The sequence below is a fragment of the Acanthopagrus latus genome, chromosome 5 (assembly GCF_904848185.1).
Source record: "Acanthopagrus latus isolate v.2019 chromosome 5, fAcaLat1.1, whole genome shotgun sequence".
In the NCBI taxonomy this organism is placed as follows: domain Eukaryota; kingdom Metazoa; phylum Chordata; class Actinopteri; order Spariformes; family Sparidae; genus Acanthopagrus; species Acanthopagrus latus.
Genome location: NC_051043.1, coordinates 28,788,039 through 28,810,654, shown reverse-complemented (window position 1 = coordinate 28,810,654; position 22,616 = coordinate 28,788,039). Strand labels below are relative to the sequence as shown.

The following is a 22,616-nucleotide window of genomic DNA, read 5'->3' as shown; positions in this document are numbered from 1 at the left end:
AGTCTGCATATACAGCGGGCGTGCATCCAGCTGCAGCGCCTCACCACGGACGCCGACACGTCTCAGAGAAAATCAGCGGTGACATTTCATGACTGTGGTTTTATTTTCTGATATCGCTCCACCACCTCGCTTATTTTAAAACCTCCCGAGTGGCCACCTGCTGCACAAATCCTGACTGAAAACAAATCTCACTGTTTGTTCCGGAGAAACAGCTCTATTTGTTTGATGGATTTGTCAGCTCCAATCAATGCCGTTGAATTAATTGGGCTTTATTTAAAATTCATATTACAGACGCAGTCAATAGGAAAAGTGCTGGTGCCTATAAACGATGCGGAAACGTTCCCCTCCCAGACTCACTGCTTCATCTCAACACTCACACTAATGGCCCAGTGTATCCTTGACCTGCTGGCGGGTGACGTTAAAAGCTTTTTAGTGTTGGGAGTGATTTCTGTTACTTTGCAGGGGATCTTTGGCTTGTAGAGCGGATATGGATTCCCCATACCCTGAACATCGAGGGGCTGAGGGGAAGAGATGACTCTTATCTCAGTGTGTGTCCCACCGCTGAGAACATGACATTAAGTCTCAAAGACCAAGGAAAGTTGTTGTTACTTATAAAAAAAGGCATGAATTTACTCCTGGATATTTACCGCAGGTATCTAAAGGCTCATTCAAGTGATTCCACTAAAGCCAGAACGGTATCAGTGATGTATCCTGTCATGTTTTAATCTCTACAGGTTCATGGCACCGTCACTACATGTTTTCGAATTTCATCAACTGGTAGTGACACGACAGATGTTCAGCTTTTAGAAAGGATGGAAGAGTGGCTCAGGGACGTCAAGAGGACAATCTGAGCCTCCATACTAGCGAACAGATGTACTGATAGCCAGCAAAAGAAAAAAGGAAAACACAGATGTCCTATACGTAGAGGCCCCGTCACCCTTTGATTTCATATACAGTTCATGCTTCTTCCACCGACACATGATCCCAGACAACGCTGTATCAGCGAGGGGGAGGAGGAGGGCCGAACCACCTGCAGCTCAACACCAGCGAGATGGGGAAAGGTGGGAAATAACCCTCCACCAACGCCTGATTCCATTCAGGGAGGAGTCACATTCAAACTGTGCAGGATTTTTCACAGATGGGGGAAAAAAAATGGAGAGAAAAGATTATCCTAGCCAAACTTTGACTTATTTTTAAGAGGAAACTATTTAGATCAGACCCAGAATTTACGTTAATTTTCCCCTCAGGGCCATGGTTGTAAAAGCTGTGCATTGTGCTGCATGCCAGGGTCACAGGACAGTGTGCACTGTATGAGGCCACAGGAGCATAAAGTATGTAATTATAAAACACTTGAAAGCAGAAGGACTGGGGGGGGGGGGACATCATGACCGAACACTGGTCACTGCTCATCATCCAATTAGCAAAAGAAATATGTTGAGACATCGTTCATCTGGGTGACAGCTGATGTCATGAACTGTAGACAGCAGGCGGCTGAATCACACAGACACCAGCGGCTGATGTTAGACGTTCACCAAACGAGCAGCAGCTCCAGGCGAGCAGCGCGGTGCACGCCACGCCGTTTCATAACCGCTATTAGTTGAAAGCAAACGCTAATGCAGCTTAAATAGACGGCCGAAGCAGCAACAAAAAGAACCATTTTCCCAGAGTGCTGTGTGGGCACAAGCCACAGCAAATCAGCAAAGATGCAAACATGGCCCACAAGGTTGAGATGAATACATGTTGGTTTACATGGGAGGGTTGAGTAATCCACTGCGGCGCTGACCCCAAAGAACTCTCAGATTGTATCAAAAGCCAAAATGAGTTTCAAAAGGGAAAAATTTCGAGCCTCGACGAGAAGGCAGTAGGAGGATGCCTCAGGCACACGAGGAGCTGAAGACATACACAGACGCTGCCCGCTAAGACAAAGCGGGGAGCGTACGATGCAATATTCATATTCTCAATGCTTCACCAGGTCACAAGCCAAGCTGTCAGGACCTCTCAGCCATCAGAAAACCAGCGAGAGGGCTGTGTCCTCTATCAAACTCCATACTCATTAAAACACAGAGAAAACAGGCTTAATACGCCACAACTCAAACACTAATGCATTAGTCACCATCGACTACGGCAAAAAACTAAAAACAGCCAGTGAAAGGTTAGAGGGGGAACACATGCCATGTGTTTCATCACCTTCCAGCTAAGAAACTCAGAGGAAACAGCAGCAGCTGTCTGCTATCATCAAAACATGGCTACCTCATTTTCCTGTCCAGAGTCTATCTTGAAATATGCCGAGACCCATCACCACGCGCTGTAAACTAATGCCTGATGTCTCCACCGTGCTGACAGGCTTTAAATGTATTTTCATATTACCCCTCCGTTTCACAGTGGCCCGAGTGTCGGGAGGCTGGATCTGATCATTTGTCAATCCAGGTTGATACTCGGTGGTGAGTGATGTTATATGAGAAACGTGGCTCGTGTGGCGAGTGAGCGAACAGACTGTCAGAAAACAGACAGACCATAAAACAGGGAGGCGGTCAAGAAGGTGCCTTTGAGGAGGAAAGAGAATCTAGGTGCTTTCTTGAACATGTATATAAAATGCATGTGTGGCGCCGTTACACCACCGTCTCATTTATTATGATGCTTCTGTGTAGCGACCATGAAGCTATGAAGCCGAGATGAGAAGATCTAACACCACCTGCCATCTGTCTTTGAATTAAGACTGCAGTTCCCATGTTGCCCTCTTCCACTGAATCACACCGAATGTACTGTAATGTATAGAGCTTTACATCATTAGAACCAGAACAACAGTGTGATTAAAGAACACACTGACATTTCTGGAAATGTGATTTATTTTTTCTGTCCTGGCGTGAAGTCAATACAGGTCAATTACATCTCAGTGCACACGATGAAGCATGAAGCTAGATTACCTAGATTACCTAGATTAGATTAAACTTCTCCACAGCTGCATTTATATCACATTGTATGAGGAAACATATATTTCCTGACTGGCAACAGATTGAATCACCGTGACATCACACACAAAACACTCTTCTGGGTAAAAACAACCTGCAGTTGATTTGCATTACAGAGATATGTGAAATCCACAGTCGTGTTTATTTCTGTTTCACACTTTCAGCCGCAGCAGTGATATTTAAAGACACAACCTATCAGCTGTCGGTGCAGTGCTTGGGTTATGTTGTGTGCTAGCCAGGTGATTAATCAGGCGTCCAAACAGCCGTTAGTGAAAGGGTTGTTATTAATGATGTGTTAAAGCATCAAACAATCATTTTTGATGAATGACACGTGGAGCCCACTCACAGATATTGATCAGTTTCATCATATATGGCAGAAAAGAGACGCTCGGGGTGGTTTATCATCACGAAACTCTCAGCTACTCATTTTGGTAATTAGTTTAGTTGGTTATATCTTCCCCTGAGTGTTTAAATCTGTGTTTTCCTTCATTCTTCGTTCATTCATCTACATTTCCATGTTGGTTCTGCCTTTAAATCAAGTTTGGGTCTTATATTTGTGTCCTTCGTTGCCTGACCATCACAATTTGAGACGTCACTGCATGAAAGTGTATCCTTGTATATATTCCGTGTATCTGATTGTTGGCAGAGATTTTTTTTACTCCTTCATATTGTTCACAGCCCCAAAAAGCTGTCGAGCTCATGAGATATAAACATGTTTTCAAATTACATTGTGGAAGAAGGAGATTTAACTGAACCTGAACAACAACAACACTGTGATTGCTTCTACTGCTGGATCTATTTGAGGCTATTATGATTCTGTTGTGTCTGTTTTAACATGTTGTGACAGGTCTGATTTATACTTCCCATGTTCATTGTGTCACTGCAGCTGTAACTGTTGCCATGAAAACACTCCACAGTATAGAAATAATGCTGCTGCTGGAGCTTTGACGCCAGTGAGCTGCAGATTTTCAGATTTCTTGATGGCGACTTGTTTGTCTGCTCTGACACCGTCTCTGACCCGCGGACAGAACAAACACATACGAAGCTGTTATAATGCGAACGGAAAAGTTTTTAAATTGACAAAATAAACTTTTCTAATGAGGAAAGTTGCTCACTGTACAAGATGTTTATCGGGAGCGAATTCAGGTCAGACGCTCGCTCTGAGGCTTTCACAGTGTCGGCTAATCCATGTGCGACAAATACTGTTTGGTTAGCAATATTTTAGCTACAATTAGACGGAGTTAGTCAGTATTTGCATGTCAGATTGGAGCTCCCAGAGCGGCTTGACGCTAAGACACTGTGCTCACTCCAGTCCTGCTTGTGCGGTTCTTACGAGTGTCTTATGTGTGTTCAAACTGCCGTTGATAATCTCTGAAAATATGTTGGATTCTTTGAGTAAATGGTGCTCAGAAGCAGCAAATGTGAGCTTTTCCTCCACAGATGTAAAGGAAAGCAGAAGATTATCTGATTTATGTTTTCAACTTTGAATGTCCACGACACCACAGAAATTAGAGCTGTGTTAAACGGAGCGCCGTGTCGTTTTTACATCTGTTTATCCTACTTTCGTATAGTTGTGTCCATCATATTGAGGGTAAACTATGTTCATCGCACTATTAAATCATTTCCCGGTCCTGTTCTGCAGCACCTGTGTGTGTCGACCACTGGTCACAAACAACGCGGTCCGATGACTAACACGTGGCCACCAGCGAGACCGAGAGCTCCTCCAGGCGGGACAGGACACAGCGGGCTGAGACTGCCGCTCGGCAGTCCATTCATCACAACTTGTCCTTCAGCACTGTTCAGTCCCGCTAGGCCTGCTGCTGCACCATGGATCAACAGAGGACATGTTTGAACAGCTGACCCAAGGCCATGAAGGTGGAACTGCAGCAACAGAGAACCTTCGATGTTGGCATATCAAAGGCCAAACATCAGGCGGCGAGAAAAAAACTGTGATCTATGACTCGGAGAGAGTTTCCTACAACTGTACTTTCAATTACTGGGTCACTACTCTGACTGCTCGCTCTGATTTACTACAACTCATACTGACTTTAAAGAAGCCATATGTAAGAATTTTAACTGAAAGGTACTAAAATGATCAACAGAGTGTGAAGATATATGACATCTATGTGTCATGTTGCAGAGATATCTACAAAAGGTTGCATGCTAACCAGTTAGCCACCAGTCATTCCTGATCCAAAGCCCCTGGAGCGCTGTGCTAACAGTGTGCTCACCGCTAGCTGCACTGCTAACTGAGCTAAATAGCTAATTGAAGCTACAGTTAGGCGTTCGTCATTTCCCACAGATCGATCACATCGACTCAGAAAACTTGAACTACAGTCACTGACGAGGCTGGAATTGTTTTTGAATTTCTGTTTTGTCAGTAAATGTTGAAAAAAACAGCTGTTTCCTGTTAGACAGTTCCAGTCATAGAGTATTTTTATATTTCTGCATACTTTTCGTGGTGATCTATCAGTTAGAGAAACACTGAGGGGATCACTGAAGTCATTAGAATTGTGCTAATGCATTTAGTGCTGAAATATTTCACAGCATGCGTGATATTGTAATCTGACAGAGGCCCTAAAGGTTCAGACAGAGTATCAGCAAAACCAGCTGGATTCATTCTCACAGGAGCATCAACATCTGGGCAATATTTCATGACAATCTATCCGACAGATTTGAGAGATGTCAGTGTCGACCCACCGACAGACAGACAGACAGACAGACATCCATATAGAAACTAGCTTCTGAAAACAAAAAGGTGGTCAACAGCCTGCGATATACAAAATAATGACACTCCGATTGCCGTCTTGGTTTCTTTGGATGGACTCTGAGAGATTCATTTAGAAACTCCAGTCATTCAAAAGGCAATTTACTTGAGATCGGCTGACATAGATTTCAGCAGTGACCCATACATCAACGCGACGTGTTTCTCGATAACAATATTGAATTCTCTCTGACTTGATAAGAGACCAGACCTCGCCTTTCACTCCAGTCCGACTCCACAGAGGCTCACACCCAGATGCTATCCGGCAACGTCATATAAACAACATATACACAGGACTGTGTGTGTGGGTTTCCTAATTACCAAGTGTGTCTTCGGGAACATTCACACCTTCTACACACACACACACACACACACACACACAGTAAGGCTTATGGCTGCTCAAAGGTTTGCTAAATAGGATGCTATCATAAAGCAGCCTTGCAAAAAAAAAAAAAAACTCGTCCGGTGCTCGTTGCACATCTGTAAACACAGATATGAAGAAGTTCAGGGAGCCTGTGCAACCTGACACCTCTAAACTTGGTGTTTATTACCACACCGACGTAGCGCCGGCGACCGCTCGACAGCAGAGGCCAAATTAATGTGAAACAGAAAGAGACATTAGCGTTGCTTTTTTTTTTTTTTTTTTTCCATAAAAGAGCGAGTTCCACTTGTGCTGGAGCTGGAGAGTAATTGCTCCGCAGCGCAAGCGTGATTAATTACAGTTTGCAGCAATAAATACGTGTTTATTTAGAGCACATGTAAGGATCTGCAAAGATTACGGAAATGAAAAGAAGTTAAATTAATAGCCGTGAATATTTAAGCACAGTTCCTCGCATCACTTTATTACAGTTGTGTGAATGTTTGGGCAGCAAAACAAAGACACATGACTGCAACTTCCTACTCGGCTGTTATTCCTACCCACAGTTCCATCTATTATTTAGGATGTATGAATATTACGTTGTTATTTACATTATAATATATTTTAGTTCTGCTCTCAGGCCCCTGCAGACCAAGTTTCCTCAGGGTCTCTCAGATGTTCAGGACCAAATTTCAACCCAATCCAGTAAAAATGAGCGACTGGTGAGGGATTATCTTTACGTTACGGTGAACGGTTCTCTTGTCTGTGTTTGAGTGAGCTCGCTGAGATAAACTCTTGAATCTGGAGATGTTCAGAGTCTGGAGGCCCCCGGTGAGTTTGGTATGGAATGACCTTTATGCAGAAACAACACATGTCGTCTCTCGCTCTTCTCTTAAAGGCAGCTCAACCTGCCCAAGTCTTTTTTTTTTTTCCCCCTCGTCATTACACAGTACAGTGAATCCTCCGCCGAGTGCATTTAATTCCCAAGTGTGTTTCTTCACCCTCGGGGAGTTCTTTTGCAGGTGCTGAAAAAAAACAACTAAATATCACAGAAAGAAGAGGAAAAAGAATTGTCCACATGTCTCATTCAGGCCTCATACAAAGATCGCCATATTTCAAAAGAAACCTCCTCGGCCGGAGTCTAGACGGGACCGTGGAATGAAGACGTGTGGCTGCAAGAGCGCGACTGATTGAATCTCCTGACTGAGATGGATGAAGGGTATCTGCAGCTTTGTATCATGATTTAGCGCTGTGACTGAGCGGGCCTTCTCACCCTGTCCTGATTGCCGTCCCCTCAGATTAAGTAAGACAGAAGCTACGGCGTCCATCCAGGACGGATTAGGCCGTCATGACTCAAGCATTTCAGGGAAGGAAGTCTAAATAAAAGCCTGCAGAGCGCACTGATTCTCAGGAAATGGGCTTAAGTGAAGGGAGAAGAAGCAAAAGGGAACATATATTACATCAAATTATGTTTGCTTTAAATTCCTGCTGATGGTACAGCGTGTTGTGATGAGTTTTATTTGTAATTAGAGTGTATATACGTCTAACAAAACTGTTATAGAGCAGGGATTTGTGTTTACAAAAGCGTCAAATCACACAAAATGCCAGTTTTCTACACAGTTTTGCTTTTTAGTTTTATGACTCTTAAATCTCGACTTAAGCTCCACTGCCCAGCTTTTTGCACAGCCTCTCCTTTAAGGTGTGGTCGAAAGCTCTTCTCCTTAAACTAAGTTGAGGATAAACTTTCACAATTAACTCTAGAGGTCTTATTTTGTAAACCAACGTTGAAAAAACCTCAAGGTACTCAATGTACAGTGATACAGAACTGCTGTCTTTAAGTTGACTCACAGCAGGACTCAGCTGTGTTCGTCATCATCCACTCTTCAAGCCATTTCTGTCACTCAGGTACAGGATACGCGTTATTCCCCGGAGAGCCCACCTACAAAGGTTTGGAGACGAGGCTGTTTGGCCCTGAACGCGTCAGGGCTTTCGCAACACGAGCCTACAGATACGGATGACAAACAGCAGCTGAATGTCTAAGTATCATTCAGCCACGGAGCGGACGGGAGAACCCAATGAGCTGCCGGGCTGATTGCTGACTACATTAAGTCCGTTAGGCAGCGCGTTGATGAATCCACTCGTTGAAATGTGAAGGTAATAGTCTTGACATAGCAAAGACATAACTCACCGACTGTACCTGCAAAGTCCCCAAATGACAGCAATCCCACGTAGCTGCCAGTCCAATATGAAAGAGGACTTTGCTTTTATTACCATCATCATTACTGTATATCATTCCTGAATGTACAGCCATTTGGTTTCATTTAAATGTAAATCTGGGCACTGAACTGCGCTGCGTTGTCACCCACGGCAGCCTGACTATGATGATTCATTCTTGGATGGGCAGGAAAATATAAGAGCCCCTCTGCTTTCTCTGGGAAAATAACAGATTTGACCTTTGTCTGTTTTCATGAAAGCCCTGTACACAGCAAAATACAAAAACCTTGAGGTTTTTTTTTCCAGAAAACAAAAGTAGCTACAGTTTTGTGCATCCTTTGTGCTCCGCTGCCTTTCTTTTTTTTTCTCTCTCTCTTTTTTTTTTTTTTGCTAAACCTGAACAACAAGAACAGAGAGGTACAATCTGTGGCGCAAGGTCAAGGGTGGACGAAAAGCCTAGAGGGAAAATCACCAAGTCCGCATGTCAAATGAGAGCGCCGCAACAGACAACAGGGAGACGCGCCATGTGGCGATGCATACTTCAGTGAGACTTGACATGATTGTGCATCTGTGCAGCTAGAAGATGCTGTTTTTCTGCTCGTATCCATCGAACGCGGTGACCATCAGGGGCTCCAGCAACACGTGAAATCTCGGGTAAACATGAGCAACGCTCTATCCCGATATCATACCATATCATTATAATCACATACGTACAGCATCAGGACAAACGTACAGCGGAGAGCATGCTGAGTTATTGGCAAATCAATCCTTCATCAAATATCACATAATCCCCCTCGCTCGTTATTTTTCTAACTCTACACACACCGCTCTCTTGATAAATCACAAAAAATTAATCATCGGGTCTCAAATAAATATGCCTGTGTGTCAAACGACATCATCAAGACTTTCATCAGGCGCCAGGTTAGAAGGGATATTACATATCAGTGCACTCAGAGATCCTTTCTGCATCTCTAAGTAGGCCCTCATTAGGAGATAAATACATGGCAACAGCTGAAAACTGATCCATCAGGAAGTCACATCTAATATCGCTGCTCAGGAAGATGGAAAACTCTCTTGGATTTCAGGACCAGTAGTGTGCAACATGATTGAAAAAGCCTTTTAAAAGGTCCCTCCTGGGCCACACGCTGCTTACTCACAGCCGTGTTACACAGGAGGAGACCTCCTTCATGACCCCTCGCGTGAGTCTCGTCATCGCCAGCGGGGCCTGTGAACATCGCTTGTGATCCTTAAGAGCTTAAATCTCGCTGAGTGCGAGCTAGCACTGTCAAGCCCGCTGCCGCGTGGTTCACAGAGTCAACCTTGTGGGGAAATGTTTCGTGTGACACCCGCTTGTTACGTTCGTGGCCCTCGGGACTGATGTGACGTGCGGAGAAGCGGCAACACGGAGGGCGTCGCTGGTGTTTGAGGAGCTGGAGACAGCATGAAATGTCACTTTGATTCCCGCGGACATGATGGAGGCCTTCAGGGCGCGTCGAGGGAGGAATTCTTATGCGGCAGCGGCGAGAACTTAAATTAATCGCCGGATTTATTTATTGGTCAGTTTTCAGGCAATGGATCTATTTCGAAACACTCTTTCATCAACAAGTTTGAGTTTAAAACATGGGAATATAAAGATGTTATTTTAGCAGCTGATGTAGCCTAATAAGATGTTCTTCTTACAGCCCGGTCTCTTAAGATGAGATTTGGCTTCTTTGCCCGACATAAAGTTCTGGTGCGACCTCCTCTCTCACACAGGATGCGACAAATATAAAAACTGGAATAACATCTAAACCCTCAGCCCGGAGAACATCCGCCTCAAAACTGTTAAATCCTTCACCTCTTGGAGCTCTTTGGTTGTGAATCCTTCAGTAAACAGTGGAGGAACATTATGAAACAAGAGTCCTGAGTGCAGCTGACTGGTGTCTTTTTCCAGGGATTCTGGGTATCAAAACGCTGCTATCTGGGGGTGGTAATAATCAAAACGGTTTAATTTAGCCAACATTTGCAAAGACTAGCTGCTTATTATCTGCTTATGTGATCAATCTTTGAATCCCCAGTTTAAATAATGATTCCCAGTCTAAAGCTGACGGGATCACAAGAGAGAAGGGTTCACGAGATTATTCAAAGGAGAGGAAAACATATTTACATTTGTCTGGTTTCTCTCTAATCTCTCTGTAATTCTGGATCCGTTTTAGTCGGGACGACCTCGATGACACCATTAGCTAACCTTGATGAAAGGGCCTAAAGCCTGCAGAACAAAAAGAGGTGCAGCGTTTGAACGATGTGTCCGTTCTGCCTGCAGGGACGTGATAATGAAAGATGCTATCGAGCTGCATCGTGGGAGTTGTAGGATCCAGTGTTTCTGGAGTTTGACACAAAATAGGGACTAAAAATCAGGATATCAGCCGCTTCTATTCTTTTTGAAACTGTCTCTTGTGAGTTCCCCCCGCTAACTTCACGGTAGTGCAGTAATGAACAGCTGCGGTACCCTTTAAACTTCTCTCGGCTCATAAATACACTGTGTGCAACCTGTGATGATGGCGGCATCAAGAAGACAGTGCTTCATTGAAAGGAGGTCACAAGCCGCAAACTGTCAGGAGCTGCATTGTGCTTTTCATCATCGCTGTTGAACTCTGAACATGCTTTGATATTTTGCACAACAAGACACGACACCTCTTTTCCTTTTCAGGGAGATGAAGTGAGAACAAAACTGCCCTGAAACAACACTTTGATTTGACAGTCGCACGCAAGCTGCGCGCCAAAATCTCAAAAAGCGACTTTAATGTTTGTTCCTCCAGATACACAAATAAAATGTGTTATAGACACCATCCAACAGAGTCAACAGTAGGATGAGGAAGCTGGAGTGTTTCTTGGTGCCGGAGTCGCGATGCTATGACCTCAATCTATTACTGCGCTCAGCTCAGCTCCACACAGGTCGCTGTAACATGTGGATTTAAGGAGGCGACGTAAAATCCCATCAGATCCAGAAGCATCGCTGTGCACACTCACCACACGAGAATCTGAAGTGCCCCGAAACCACTACAGTCATCAGCAGGCAAGAGAATGATTTTTTTTCAACACAGATCAACACCGACACAATCAGATGACTCAAAAAGCCTGCTCGCCTCCTAACATCTGATTGTAAATGGGCTGAGTTTCAGCTCAGATGAAGGAGTCTCTGCCTTAGAAGAGAAAAGAAATCTCGACTCCAAAACTGAAAAAAAAAAAAAAACCTGAAGCGGTCTGAAATCTGGAAACTGCTCTTTGTCCAACAGCATCCAACATTTTTAAAACAGACTTGATGGAGCAGCAGCACACATGTGCAACACCTGCAGGGTCTGATTGGCTTTCACAAACATCCTGCCCCCCCCCACCTGTGATTTCCAGCTCTCCTGCCCCTTTCAGACAGGGCTGAGGTGCGTCAGTGGCTCAGTGCTTTTCTTTATCTTGAGCCTGAATTCACAATAAACGCCTGCTGTCCCTGCACACACACACACACACACACACACACACACACACACACACACACACACACACACACACACACACACACACAGACCTCCACAGCAGCTCATTCTCCCCCAAACACTGACACTATATCCAGCTTTTCCTATCAGGGAGGAAGAGGAGGGGTGTTATGATAATGAAGACAGACAGTCCTCGGGATCAGAACAGTAACTCCCAGAGACAGAAAACGCGTTGACATGCCTGTTGCTCAGGCGTGTCTGTACCACAGCTCCTGCATGCAGAGCGGTCATGGTGATGGATTCATTAACAGAAAAAAAAGAGAGAGAGAGACTGCGAGAAACTGAGTGAAAATTGGTGCAATTAACATCGATTTGAGGTGGAACACGATGAGGATGAGCAGTGTGGGAACTTGACAGTGTCAGCTGCGGCTTGATGAATTGATATCAGATGCTCCGCTGCGCATTTGGAGGAAGAGGAGGAAGCTCCAACAGTCGCAATAAGTGTCCGGGGGGGTGAATCAAAAAGACCAACGCTGAAAAAACTGAATGTGCACAGTTGTTGCTCATGAACACAACCCTCCAGATTTATCCACAATATCTGCAAACGCGATAGAAAAAACGGGACAAGTGGTGCGTAACCACGAGGATGGCACAAGGAGAGCGGCTTCTGAACCACGCCGGGTGAAGCGTCTCACAGCCCGGTGGTGCCGCTGAAAGTAGACATGCACGCTCACGGACACGCAGCTCTTACCTTTACAGATCACGGACACGGTGCAATAAACCAGCAGCAGGAGGCCCGCCGTGGAGAGGTAACGTCCTTTTGTCAGCGCACCCATTCCGACGCGTAGCTCTCCACGGACACACTGACCGGCTGTGCGCCGCTCCGGAGCTCCGCTGCCTCCTCTCGCCGCCTGCTCCTCCGAGCTGGACGAGCCCCGTAAACCAGGGAAGGGGACAGTTTGACGCTCTGGAAGCAGAAGAAGAAGCAGAAGAAGCAGGAGAAGAGGAAGGAGGAGGAGGAGAAGAAGAAGAAGAAGAAGAAGTGACTGGTTTACGGGCTGGACTGATGGTCGGAGAGGGAGAGAGAAGCATCTTCACTTCACTTTCGCGGTGCGTGTGTGCGCAGCGGGGGAGACGTGCGCTCCGAGTTCAGCCCTCCTCCCCTGCCACCACCAGCAGCATCATCCCGGAGCCCTGCCCCGCGCTAACCAATAGCAGACTGAGGGAGGAGGAGAGGAGCAGAGGAGGAGGAGAGGGTGGGGTAGGCTGCATGTAGGCCCACTCACTCAAATATCTCTTTAACTATGATGCAGCAGTCATCAGCCCGACACGGCAGCCACACCGGCCCCTGATGCTCCTGACCGCCTCCTCCGGTTCTGACAAGCGTTTACTTGTTCTGTTCACACAATCGTAGTCAAAAACTACACTTCAGATTCATTAGAGGCACAGAAAAAGAAAAGAATCCTGCCACTGTCACCGGGAAAAAGAACAAGAACGCGACTATTTCATCTCCATCATCTATTATTATATATATATATTATAGCTGCTGCAGCCCAACCAGTCTAGGCAGCTGGCCGCCCACCATCCAGTCTGGTTCTGCTCAAGGTTCCTGTCTGTGAACAGGATCAGTCAGCATTTTTGCACATGTGGCTCCCTCGTCTCAGTGTTTTGAAAAACTTTTTCATTTATATGCCTGAAATAATGTCTGAGGACATTCACAGGTTTTGTTCTGACATTAAAACTATCATTAAATGTCCCACAGTTTAATTAAAAAGCTATTCCGTGTGTTAAAAACAGGTAGCGGTTGCTAACAAGCGCCCACACACTATCAAGACTCAAACCAACATCCAACTGCCTTCATCTGACCACTCTGTTGCCTCTCGTCTGACAGAAAAGTTGCATCGAACATACCGCTTCGACTACTGCTGACTACACAGCGGGGTGTACGGTCTGTGCACGAGATGCAATAAGCCTCCTCAACATCGGGTGGCGCTAGTCTCATGCCAGTACTCCAAAACATGAAAACAGGAAATGACAGAACCAAGTGCAGAATACAATACTTGGCATCAGTTGAAAGATCATCATGGCTGAGCTGATGCTAATCGGGGACATTAAACATCCTCACAGCGAACACTGAGACTCATCTGCTCACTAGTCCGTCTTTACAGGCCCACTTTAGTTACACACTCTGTCTGTTTGTAGCCTAACATCAGCTTCTTACTGCTACACATTTCATTTACCCAAGCGGTGTTCAACTGTAAAGATTATCTGAGCAAAATGTGTCGGTGTCATAAATCATAAGCTTTGTGTGGAGGGAACGAGAGCGATGCTAACATCTGGGTTAGCCTACAAAAACATGTCATCGCTAGAGGCCGAAGAAGAGGAACAAAGAGATCACGAGTTTAAGAGCTCCAGCTGAACCTCAAATAGTGGGAAACATGACGGATATGATATTAATATTTGTGTCATGTATTAATGTAAACATTCAGGTATGTAGCTTGAGGAACATAGCAGGGTACACTTCCAACTACGTACGTGGTTAAAACCAATCATAACCACGTGTTTTGTCCAACGTGTATCAACATTTTATTTAAAGTTTGTCCTTCCTTAAAAATAACTTTAAATAAACATTGTGAAAAAAGCCGCCGCTTGGTAATCTTCGCCATGCTGTCAACATTTCCCTGTGACTCTGCTGCTGATGTGTGGAACATCTCTGGCAAGTTTCCCCTTCCATCACGCGGAGCTCAGGGTGTTTCGTCTGGCAGTTCTTGACCTCGTTCTGCGTCGAAAACATATTCTGCATTCGATTATGTTTTTTTTTTTTTTTTCCCGTTCTCGTCTGACACAGATGTGACGCTCTGTAATCACGGCGACTGTATGGATCGGCTTTAAATTTTGAATTTGTGGTCACGAATAAAATTAGATGCCAAGGCAGGAGAGCTTCACTGGCAGCTGATTGCTCAGAGTCGAGTCCGTAGGTGTTTCTATGACGATAAGTAGATGATTTATCATTACGGCAAGTTTAGAGATACAATTAAATCACACGACATGCTTACATTTTTCTTGCATTTCCATGCCTTAATAATCATTTTGCCTTTGTGTTGGATACTTGTTTCATCCTTGACTGTTCTGTCACACGCTCAGATGTTCAGATTGGAGTCATTGTGGCTGAAGGCCTGCATTTAGCCTTGGATTCTTTTTTTTTTAAGGACTGAATAACTCCGCCGTGCCTCAGATGTGCCCTCATCATTGTTCCCACTCAAACACAGTCCAGTACAACTCTGACATCGTCAAACTCACTGACGTCACCTGAAGTTCTGAGAGAATTTGCTAGCTGTCACCAACATACCAGTAGCATCATCAGCCTCCTAACCCCAATCCTCTTAGCACACATCTGAGTGATTTGGTATCTTCACAGTTAACTTCTGAGCAATTTATCTCACAAACTAGTTCAAACTTGGTTTTTTTTTAGATATGTTTTGTGGATTTATTAGACGGGACAGCAGGCGACCGTGGCTCAGCTGGTAGAGCCGGCGTCTTGTTACCTGAAGGTCGCTGGTTCGATTCCCCTGGTCTATATATTGAAGTGACTTTGGGCAAAATACTGAACCCCCGACTGATGCTAGTTGGCACTTTGCATGGCAGCCACCACCATCAGCTTTAGTAAATGAAATGGGATGAGAGTGAGGAAGCTGTGGTGAGGACAAAACCACTGAACATCAGAATGATGCTTGACAGGTTTAAGAAAACTGTTAAACCTCTTTAATCTTCTGCTAATAATTCATGTCAAAAACATGGAGCTGAAGTATTATTCTCATACTGCAGGGCTGAACTAGGAAACTCTGGTAGAACAGTGTCATGAATGAATGAATATCCATACTATAACACAAATATACTGTGAATTTACATGTCTAATGTGAAATAACATGAAAAATCTGTGACTGTGAATACAATATACCAGTTTTTCCATGTAAAAATGTTGTTACATCCAAGTTTATTAATGTACTTTGAATTTTAGATCTGCTCACCTGGTGGAGCACACAATACCTGTGAACTATATCCAATACTTCTGCTACTTAGAACTGTCACAATCTAAATGTATCTGTCTAAAATTAAAAGTACAGCATTAAACTAAGATTCAACAGGTGTTTTATGGGGGAAACAAATTGGTATAAACACGTCAATGTCATGATATTTCACATTAGACATGTATAATCACAGTCTGTATGTGTAATTTACCCACCAAAGAAGATTTACCCACCGCAGCCTGGGATAAAAAGGGTTAACAGTCACCTTAAACCTTTCGAGCATCGTCCCTGATGTTCAGAGACTTTCTCAATATGTGTAATATATATAATATAATATATAATATCAGTGCGTCAGAGTGCCACCTCTGCTGCCTTTGCTAACCATTTTTATAACATCCTGTTCTGGACTGAGCACTTGTGACGGGGGCAACAATGGATGTGAAAGGTGCACTTAAGGACGGCAGTTGAAATGATTCACCTCTTGCAGCTTTTTTATTTAAAATGATTTGGGAGAGCAATCGGCGTGAGAGCCTCCAGCCATGCGGATAAAAACAAAGTGGGCAGTCCTTTTGTTTTTCACGGACGGCGAGAGCCGAGAGAACGGTACACAACTAGTTCAACTGTCCTCGACTGGAGAGCAGCCGGAGGATTACTATGCAGATGAGTTTGCATTGTGCTGTAGTTCCACCGCTGAGGCCAACACAGCTGCTAAAAGTGACGGTCGTATGAAACTAATTTGCATCGACTGATGTATTTTCTGGAATAATGTAGAGGATTTTATTTAATGTATCTATAAAATATGGACAAATATTTTCCAGATGTTTAAAAGGTCCCGTATTACAGAACAAACTAGCTACTTCACCCCAAGAATACTAGAATAATAAATGTGAAAACATGTTTTGAAACCAAAGTGTGAGGTTCTAGGTGTGAAAGTCCCTTTTTATATTCTAAAAAAGAGACGGTAAGTCTAGTTTTCAGAATATAAAATAGTATTTGAGATCGTGAAACTGCAAAATATGCTCTGGATAAAGATTTTCTTAAAAGTCAATGGAGTCAACGACTTCTGGAACTGGAAATGTGCATTAATGTATGGTAAATACTTACCAAAGACACTCATAATGTCCACCTGTAATATCAACTACAGTTATTTATTTATTTTTAAATGAAACTATCAATGTGTTACTTGTTTTTAAAGATTGTCTAGACATGGTTGTGTTTCACAGAATATATTACAGATTTATTTTTAAATATTTTTTTGCCGGTTCACTTGCCTCAAAGTCTGTGAGTTTGCTGAATTACTTTAGGTGTGTTGTTTGCTCGGGCTGAAGATATAAACACGTCTTGTTTTAATGCATCATTAGATTTAATTGTAAAGTGTCTTACAGGGAGACGGGCGATGTGGTCAACGTTGTGACCACTCGTTCAACTTTGCTTTTGGGATCTTTAAGGTTTTTGCATCAGCTTCCTTTACGCACATGTGGAACTTTTCCCAGAAATGTTAACATTATCAATACATTTCTTTTTAATAAACTGCAGTGTTATATTGCTAATAGTTAAATGTTAAAGTAAACCTCTAGATTACATTTTGAGTATTCAGTTTGAGAGTTACTTACATAAATGTATGTGCATCAAGATCTTTCATCAGACGCAGCGAAAAGTGTAAAGATTTATGAGCCGAGGTGTTTTTCTTATCTGCTGCTCGTGGACATTTTCACTACACAACCTGCAGACAGCAGTGCAGCATAGAAAGCTGCTCGGTTTTAACACCTATATGCATGACTCATACTCACCATCTAACATTAGTGTACATCATTTTATCACCGGTTTAATTATCTGATGCAATATTTCCATCACACGCAACATAAACAAACCAGACAGGTTTAAAGTGGATTAAAGCTACAGACAGTGTTGTGACCTGACTGGATGGTGCTGCAGCCGCCTCTCTGGTGTCGGCCTCCACCTCCGGCTCTCCTTCCTGTATTGATCGAAAAAGGGGAAAGAGAAAAAAAAGTTACCTTTAAAAAAAAGGAAAAAGTAGATATCGCTTGTTTCTCTCTGTGCCAACATTTCCCCAATTTAATGGTCACATCCTGGTACATGACATGACACACAAAAGGTCGTCTCTAACAATATCATCCATCAGAACTCATTACAGATAGACATGGATGAAGTGATTCCGATTTCCCAGAGGCTCGTGAAGCTTTAGCTTTGTCTTAAACAAAATCAAGAAGACAGTGTTTTTTGGGGGGGGAGTTTCATCATCTAATCCCTCTGTTTCCCCCCCCCGACAGCCTCCCCCTCATCTGAGGCTGATCCCCCTGCTGCCCTCAGACACCATCAGACTGCTGCGTGGAGACAATAAAGTTGTGTTTGCAATCAAAGTTAAACTACACACGCGGTTAACTTCTGCGTTATACTATATATTATCTTTAGGTGCAGTATAGCTGAGTGGGCACAGTAGCACAGGTGATAGTATGATTCACAATAACTACTTGAAGCTGCGATATGGAAGAATTGTGTGCACCAGAATACATCCTCTTACTGCTGCTAACTGTAGCTGCTATTAGTCAGTTAGCTCAGTTAGCAGTGCATGTAGCAGTCCAGACCAGGAGCTCAGATCACAGGGGATGTGCTGGTGTTCACACCGTTAGCACAGTAGCTTCTGGCTCGGGCTAGCTGGTTAGCGTGCTAACATCAGGAGACGTCTCTACAACGTCATGCAAAGGCACCATAATATTGTAGCTGTTACTTCTTCACTTTCTGTTGATAATCTTGGTTAACTCTTTCAGATGTTTTCTTCTAAAATTCGTACATGTTGCTCCTTTAAGGCCGACAGTGCTGCAGCTGTCAGCAGCAGAGCGGATCCAAACCAACAAAGCTCCTAATGAAACCAGAACCGACAGTCGAGTTCAGCAGCAGAGCTCACGCTGAAGAAGAAGAAGCAACAACAAGAATCTGGATTTAGTTATGAACATGTTTCTGCTCCGGTTTATTCTGAAATTCTAATTTACTAATTGTGCTCAAAATATGGTGCTTATCTGCGCAACAACCACAAAAAGACGCCAGAATCAAAGGTCCCATATTATTAAAAAACATGTTTTCTCTGGTCTCTGCATATATGAGCTGGTTCTCTCTGAGCCTGCCAACTCCCAGAATGATGAAAACAAGTGATTCCTGCATCTCTCACCCACTGATAACATGGAGCTCCTACAGGCTGGTCAGATTCTGCTCCTGTCGTTACGTAACTAAAGGAGTCATTATCATAGTCCGACCTCCTCTGAGCGGTGATAGGAGATATCTGAGAGGGAGGCGTTCATCCCTGAGGTGAAGTTCGGTGTGTCCAGCAGTGAGACAGCAGTGTTTCACAATGATGTCTCAGAATTGGACACACAAATCACTCTGTTGTTGGTTGTATAAATCAACATCAGTGTCTATAGTCTGTCCCAGCTACAGAGCAACAGAAGAGACAGTGGTTGTGTTTCATATTTTAATGACAACGTGCCGGCTGCAGCTTGTGTTAGCTTGTATGTGTGTGCTAATCGCTTCACATCGGGCTGCTTCTGTAACCAGGGTCAGTACCAGACACTGACCCTCGTAAAAGGATCAGTCCCAACCATACTGGACCCAGCAGACCTACGAGTCTGGTGAAGTCAGCTGGACACTGGCTAACTAGTTAGCTCCGCTTCGGTCCGCTATGCAATGGAGTTAGAAGCGAGTTTAAAGTTAATAATATTACGATGGAGCTTTGTTGTCACAGTAAAAAGTCTGGAAACATGCAGACTGGAGACAGAGACGATGCGAACAGTGTCCAAGAGTTTGGAGACAAACACAGCTTTCGCTAGCTGTTAGCCGTTAGCTTAATGGCAGTAACTGTAACAACACATACGAACAAACTAACATTATACAGACACACTAACCATTCTGAAACGTCCTCCTGCAGCCACAGAGTCTGGACTTCTTCAGCAGCTTCTCCTTCTGGATCCGGTTCTGGGTCAAACTGGTTCGGTTGAACGAAAAAATCTCCGCGAGCCATAGCGATACATATATACATCCACCGTAAACATTAGCATGCTACCGCTAAAGCAAAGGGAATCCTCTCCATGAGAGTGACGTAGCAGGAAGGGCTCTCCAAGTGGGCGTTGACAGACGGAGCTCATTAGCATTTAAAGGTGCAGGCACAGAAACAGACTGCCCTGGATAGAGCTCTGCAGAGCAACTTACAGACAGCTGAAGTTCAGGACCACGGATGGGTTTGGGGCAATGCATATCGAATACAGAGCTGTTGGACCTCTGACAGCTGTGTGAAACTGATGAAAAACAGTATAATATGGGATCTTTAAGGACACTGCTGCTGTAGTTGTTGCTCTGAATGCATCAGACTTGTCGTAGCTGTAAAATATGAAACAGCCAGGCTACAACAAACCATCACTATAAAGACATTACTAATGAACCGGCCTGCTGAAATTGAATATTTGTGCTTATAGGAATGAACAAAACCACTTTGCTGTATTCGGGCCAGTGGCCAGAACATCAACAAGCCCCGAAGGGCTCTGAGGAGGGAAGCTTTACCAAAAAAAACCTTTTATATTCATTTAGGGTCTTCCAGAGCGTGCACAGCGCCCTGGGTAGGAAATAAGTGAGCTGTAACAGAGAGGGCGCACAGACAGTTTGGAGACAGTGGAACACTTGAATATTAATTAACAGGCTGAGAGAACTAACATTCAGGAAATCTGCAGCAGGTGTGGTCCAACAGGTAGGACCGGTGGTGTCACATCTTTTAACCCAATTACTACAAACTTATTGATCAAACACACCAACCACTCTGAGAACCAGGATCTGGATTTCTGGATCAGACCAAGATCAATATTCTCACTTTCCCCTCGGGGCCTCTGAACCGAAACTCTGACCCTTGTTTTCAACCCTTTGAGAACTTCCTGATGGCATGAATGTAAACAGATACACTGCCAACTTTTTGTAGTTGTTAGTGGATCCTCGGCCTTAATTTCATGTCCCTCTATCTTAGCACATCAGAAACAGGATGAAGACGAGTGGACAGGGAGGTGAAGGGACGGTCAGGAAGAGAGAACGTACTCTTCTGTCAATCAGCTGCTGCTGCTGCTAATTTTAAGAGATTATTGTGAATTCTCTGATTAACACATAGCTTGTAACAATGTGTTTAGTTTTTTAGTTTGGAGCGATCTGCTCCAGGTCCTGTGGGTTTTTGTTGTGTTCCCTGACTTTTTTTTTCGTTCCGCCTGACCCGACAGAACAGCATCCCGTCCGTGTCCAGAACCTTCTGATTTACATATGAGGCACTGAACATAAATAAGTGCATGAAGAAACCAGAGACAAGAACACCACGGGTCTCCTGATTCTCTGTATGCCCACCACAGGAACATCTGAAATAAAGACACTTCCATTAGCTTGCATGCAGGGACCTTTCAATTATTCCTGGAAGGTGCACTCTATTTGCAGAATAGTGTTACTCCTGGCATGTAGCGCTCGAAGTGTGCTCTTCCAAGCACGGGATGAATGACACTACTTACTGTATTCTTATTACCGCTCGCTGCCTCTTTTGGCGGAGGGGGTGCGGAGTGATGCCATTTATCATGCTCGACGTGAGGCCGGTTTTTTATCAAACACATTTTCTCCTACGGGGAGTTCACAGTGCACGTCTTTGATGCATTTTTAAATTCACTGGACACCTTTTATTGATATATTTTGCTTTCGGTGAGCAAGCTATCCCTGAAAACTTCCCGCGTAGGAGTCACTGTCCTCGTCACTGCGGTGTCAAAAAGTATTGAGTGGCTCGTATTACTGAACATCCTGTGGGGATAAACCTTAATTTCTTCAAGGGAACATGCTGAAAATCCATAAACAAACCGGCAGCGAGGGTGTTTGATAGCTGGACTGCCTGAAGGCTTTGTCTATTGGAAGATTACTGTAGGAAGCCCCAGGAGGTTCTGTAACAGATGAGGTGACTTCTGGATGCATGCAGATGTGACACGTGCTATGCTTATGGATTTTCAATGAGAGGTAGACCGTGCAAATACTGGGCTTAGGAGCCAAGGTAGCTAACAGGGGCATTATCATGCATGATTTCCCTTTAAAGACCTGTAAAACAAAAGAGTGTTTAGTGAGTGAAGCGTTCTGATTTTATCATGCAGATAATCACTGAGCATTCAGTCAGTATTAAAGGTTAGTATGCCCAAAAAATAAAGATATTCAGTCATCATCTATGATGAATAAGGGAGAGTTGGTTTTGGAGCGTTGCAGTAAAACAGCGTTGCACGATTCTCCTGAATATCTGAAGCAGATGGAGAAATAACAGTCGATAAAAACAAAATATAGCTTCATGCAGCTCATCCAGGGTTCATCTCCAGACGCACCCTGGATCCCAAAATTGATTAGACAAGACTTGGTCGAGCTCAAACCTCAGACGAGGTGGATGCTAATGCTTTAATATGAGTAACTGGGGCTAGCTAGAGTGAAGACTTTATAAATAACATCTTTTCAGTTAAATTTGGGATCTCAAGGCCTCCAAAGACTTGGATTAAGCTGCATGAGCTGTATGAGGCCATTTCACGTTTTCTTTAGTCCTTTTTTCGCTGTTTTTTCACGTTTTAAGACAAGTCCCGAGCTACTTCAGTTGTTCAGGAGAACGTTGTTTTGCTGTGAAGCTTCAGAAATGTTTTGTGGACTCTGAAACTTCACCCAACCTTCCTGTCTCAATTTTTGATGTAGCAAAGTTTTACTGGGTTTATCAAACAGAATCATGCATGACAGACCGGGGACGGATCTCACTGACTCTTGATG

General features: G+C 44.0%; 1 protein-coding gene across 5 annotated transcripts in view; it reads right to left on the bottom strand.

Annotated features, from left to right (window-relative positions):
- The window catches only part of unc5db (unc-5 netrin receptor Db), a 211,371-nt gene that overhangs the window by 136,766 nt on the left and 51,989 nt on the right, over window positions 1-22,616 (bottom strand). The window contains exons 1-3 of one of the 5 annotated variants that reach the window (XM_037097680.1): window positions 19,718-19,758; window positions 17,716-17,775; window positions 12,524-12,739 (exon numbers count right to left, since the gene is read on the bottom strand). In XM_037097680.1, coding sequence (XP_036953575.1) covers window positions 12,524-12,608 — 85 coding nt within the window. In that variant the 5' untranslated portion in view covers window positions 12,609-12,739; window positions 17,716-17,775; window positions 19,718-19,758. Of the gene's footprint in view, window positions 1-12,523; window positions 12,740-12,827; window positions 13,188-17,704; window positions 17,776-19,717; window positions 19,759-22,616 lie in introns of those variants that run through there. The other 4 variants (XM_037097681.1, XM_037097679.1, XM_037097677.1 and 1 more) reach the window with 4 other exon arrangements.